The following is a 4,139-nucleotide window of genomic DNA, read 5'->3' as shown; positions in this document are numbered from 1 at the left end:
ATTGAAGATAAATAAAATCTCCTTTATCAGCTTGATCGTAAGCCCTCCATGCTAGGGACTACCTCAATTGCATCAACACCCAATGAGGCTGTGGTCTCTGTGGGGGTACGATGTGCTGGCTGGAGGCACACACTGCCACCTCTCAAGTCACTGTCACCTGCACTGAGGTGGCACAGCCAGCGAGACAGCAACCCATGCTTGCAGGTAGATTTTGGATAGACACAGACAAATGTTGGTGGCAACCTTGATGGGAGGAGAAGGGAAGGGTGCAAATATAGTAATGATGACAGCATGGACCACACAACATGTCACAGAAGTATGGCACTGGGATTTTCTTGTCTAACCCACCTTTTCCAGGGAGTCCTCACCTCCATGTCCTTACAGCCTCTTTGCTTTCCCTCCAGGGTGATGGCGAACCTAACAACTCCTCCAGCCTGGACCAGACTCATCAACAGCTCCTTGGACCCAGATGGCATAGGAGACGACACCTACAAGTGTATATTTGATGAGGACTTCAAGTATATCCTGCTGCCTGTCTCCTATGGCATCGTGTGCGTGGTGGGGCTCTTTCTCAACCTGTTGGCCCTCTACGGCTTCATCTTCAGGATCAAGACCTGGAATGCCTCCACCACATATATGTTCAACCTGGCTGTGTCTGACATGCTCTACGTGGTCTCCCTGCCCCTCCTGGTGTATTATTATGCCATGGGGGACAACTGGCCCTTCAGTGTGGGCCTGTGTAAGATAGTCCGCTTCTTGTTTTACACCAACCTCTACTGCAGCATTCTTTTCCTCCTCTGCATCAGCATCCATCGATTCCTGGGCATCTGCTTCCCGCTGAAGTCGCTGCAGTGGGGGCACGTTCGCTATGCCCGGAGGGTGTCAGTCATCGTGTGGGTGGTAACAGTCGTGTGCCAGTCGCCCATACTCTTCTTTGTCACCACCAGCGTGAAGCGTGACACCATCACCTGCCACGACACATCCAGCAAGGACCTCTTTGGCCAGTTTGTCATTTATAGTTCAGTGATGTTGGTGCTGCTCTTCTGCATCCCGTTTCTCATCATCATCATCTGCTACTGCCTAATGGCCCGGAGACTGCTGCAACCCACACGAGGGATCTCCCGGCTGTCCCGATCCAAAAAGAAGTCAGTCAAGATGATAATCATTGTCTTGGTGGTCTTCATTGTTTGTTTTCTTCCTTTTCATGTCACTCGTACCTTGTACTACTCCTTCCGGAGCTGGGACTTGAGCTGTCAGACCCTCAATGCTATCAATTTAGCCTACAAGGTGACTCGTCCCCTAGCTAGCACCAACAGCTGCTTGGATCCCATTTTGTATTTCTTAGCAGGACAGCGATTTATGAAGTTTGCAGGCAACAAAATGCTTTGGAAGCCTCAAAATGAAGTGGCGCTGGGTATTGTACCCAACAATCACCTGGGAACCAGCAATGACACAGACACATTATCCAAGGACATGAAGTCCTAGCTCTGCTCTGGCATGGCTGGCACCATCTCCATGACGGAAGGATTTATCCTTGTGTGAAGGGAGGTCAGGATGCTTCAGAGCCCGAGGCTTTTAGTGTTTGCAGTGCCTTAGCTTGCACCCATTTCAGCATGGTCCATGTTAAACGTGCTTCTATGCTCGTCGCCATTTCAAATGTTTTTTCAGAAAGATGCTGCTGTGGTTATACACACAAACCCCGTATCTCTGCCTCTTCATTGAAGCCTGCCTCTCTGTTCAACCCTGAATGTCATCTCTCCACCAGTAAGGCTGGGTGACCTCTACCATGGTGGCCAAAACTGCTAAAAAAAAATCACACTCTTTATGTTTTAATTCATATTCTAAAGCAGACACAACATGTGCAAAAGGTCCCCCTAAAGAAATCCATCTCCAAATTCCCTGGCACAGAGGTAGCAAGGGTTTCTACATGCCTTGGCAAGGGAGGAAAGGCTTTCAGTTGATGAGAAGAGTCAGCTGTGGTTTTGCTAAACAAGTCAATGAAAATGTCAAGTGCAAATACCACCCACAGCAGGAAAGGTGGTAAAGCTTTGCATCCCTGAAGAAATGCTCTCCCAGCTTCAAGCCCCAGCATCTGCTGGCAGAGCCAGGAGGGGACTTCCAGCTCCTGTCCAAGGGCTGGCTTCCCATTAAAAAGGGTGCTGGTGGACCTTCCGTCCCACTGGAGTTTACTGGTACCATCCCACTGGAGTTTAGTGGTACCATCAAGTAGGTCCCCTGTAGGTTTCTCCAGTGGGGTCAGCATCTTCCAGGAGACCCATTAGTGCTTCTCAGCAGCAACTCTTGAAAAGTTTCTAGAAGTCCATAGCTTCCTCTCAGCTGCTGACTTTCATCATCATCTCTAACTCATTAAAATTTAGGGTGAGGTCTTCATGTCTTGTTTTTAAACTCCTTACTACTGACTCATATTTTCAGCAAAGAAGCAAAGACCATTGCTCATCTGCTTGGCTGGGTGCTGTTGCATCCTTAATGCTGCTCTGAGGTGACAGCCCTCTGTGACCTTTAGCAGCTTGGTGTGACCCAAAATGCTGCCCAGATGCTGCTGTCTAGTCTCCCCATAATCCAAATAATCCCAGTACTCCACTGGAGCCAGTCACCATATCCCTTACAGACAGTGTAGACTTTCTCTGAGAAATTTGGCAGCACTAAACCCTGAATTTAGAAGCCATACCAGTAAATGTGGTGCTAAGCTTTACCCCAGTTCTGTGTTGCATCCCCCATCATCCAAGACAGTTCAAAGTAAACCAGAGAAAATATCCACAAAACACTTCCCAAAAGGTCCACTCGGTCTTTCTCTCTCTAATTGTTGGGTCAGAGAGCCAGGAGTCAAGGTCCATGGTTTCCTTGCCCAGCTTTGCCACGAGGATGCTGATTCTTCAGCCCAAAAAATGAAAATTGCTTGTTCTGCAACACTGGGCAAGTCATATCTTGTAAAAGCCGTCCTGGCTCTATTTTAGGATTAGGCAAACACGTTTGATCCTGGTTTAGACCAATTCCTCAGACCTCTTCTTAGTTTCTCCTATCCCTCCCTCTTATGGAGATAAAGATGTCACGACATAACCTGCTGAGTTCAGTTGAGGGTGACTGGGACCATTCAGGGTTAACTGGGACATTTCTGTGGTCCCAGCTCAGTGTAGCCATGGTCACATGGAGGCCTCTTGTCCCAACCAACAATGTCACAACCACAGGAAGCACAGGAGGGGACTGTCTCAGCACTGACCACCATCAGCAAAGAAAAGTAGGACATTTGTAGGGTGGTTGGTCTCATCCTTGAGTGAACTTTTAGGATAGGGTTGGGTTAAGATTGGACTTGCACTGTGGCAGCACCTTTTTTACCTTGTGCCTGTGAAGGGAGCTTGGTTTTATGGAGAGGGTCGTGGCATAGTCACTGGGGTGAGACAAATAATTCAGAGAAATTAATTCAACCGCAGTGCTGAACTGGTACAAACGTTACTCCAGGCCAGGTGTTGCCTGGTCTTCCACACTTGCCAAAAAGTAGCATGAACACCAAGTTACGTGCTCTGAATAATTCAACAAAAATGCACTGAAAGTTCACCCCTGCAGTCCTGCTCAGCGTTTGCACCTTTCTCGGAGCTGGCATCAGCCAGCTTCAAAACACCACCTTGGGCAACCCTGCCAGTGCCATCAGGGGGATCCCTCTGTGATCCTGATCCCGCACAAGCTAGCGGCACTGTTCAGATGCAGAGTGGTTGGAGAGGTACCAACTGGAAATCTATATATAAATTTTTTTGTTTGTTTGTAAAAGCACTAACTTATACTAGAAAAAAAAGTGGATTTTGTGACAATGACTGTACATTTTTATTTTTGTAACGTGCAAACACTTCAGATTTCTTATAGTAAATAAATTTATTTCTACTATGAGCACTCTTCTGCCATCTCCTCTGATATGTACAAAGAAGAGGGGATACTGGGGGTAAAAACTGGGTTGTTGAATATCATAAACATGTTTCAAGCTCCAAATCCAGCTGTCCACACATCGGCTCTACAGATAGCTCAGCATCTGAATTCCTGTAGGAGCCTGTGGAGGAGGTGGCCTTCCCAAGAGACAGGTCTTCTCTTCCTGGTGAGATGGAGAGGATTGCTGGAGCACCCCCAAACCC

At 47.8% G+C, this 4,139-nt stretch overlaps 1 protein-coding gene across 1 annotated transcript; it reads left to right on the top strand.

Annotated features, from left to right (window-relative positions):
• Positions 1–408: 408 nt before the first annotated feature.
• Positions 409–1,485, top strand: LOC104537328 (P2Y purinoceptor 2-like). Its single transcript, XM_010180160.1, has one exon. It carries the CDS (start codon positions 409–411, stop codon positions 1,483–1,485), a length of 1,077 nt encoding a protein of 358 aa, XP_010178462.1.
• Positions 1,486–4,139: the final 2,654 nt, after the last annotated feature.

The sequence above is a fragment of the Mesitornis unicolor genome, unplaced genomic scaffold (assembly GCF_000695765.1).
Source record: "Mesitornis unicolor isolate BGI_N332 unplaced genomic scaffold, ASM69576v1 scaffold27082, whole genome shotgun sequence".
In the NCBI taxonomy this organism is placed as follows: domain Eukaryota; kingdom Metazoa; phylum Chordata; class Aves; order Mesitornithiformes; family Mesitornithidae; genus Mesitornis; species Mesitornis unicolor.
Note: the sequence above shows the minus strand (reverse complement) of the source record. Positions and strands in the feature narration are given on the sequence as shown.

Excerpts from the sequence above, each read along its gene's own strand:
- LOC104537328 (XM_010180160.1), top strand. The coding sequence starts at position 409 with ATGGCGAACCTAACAACTCCTCCAGCCTGGACCAGACTCATCAACAGC.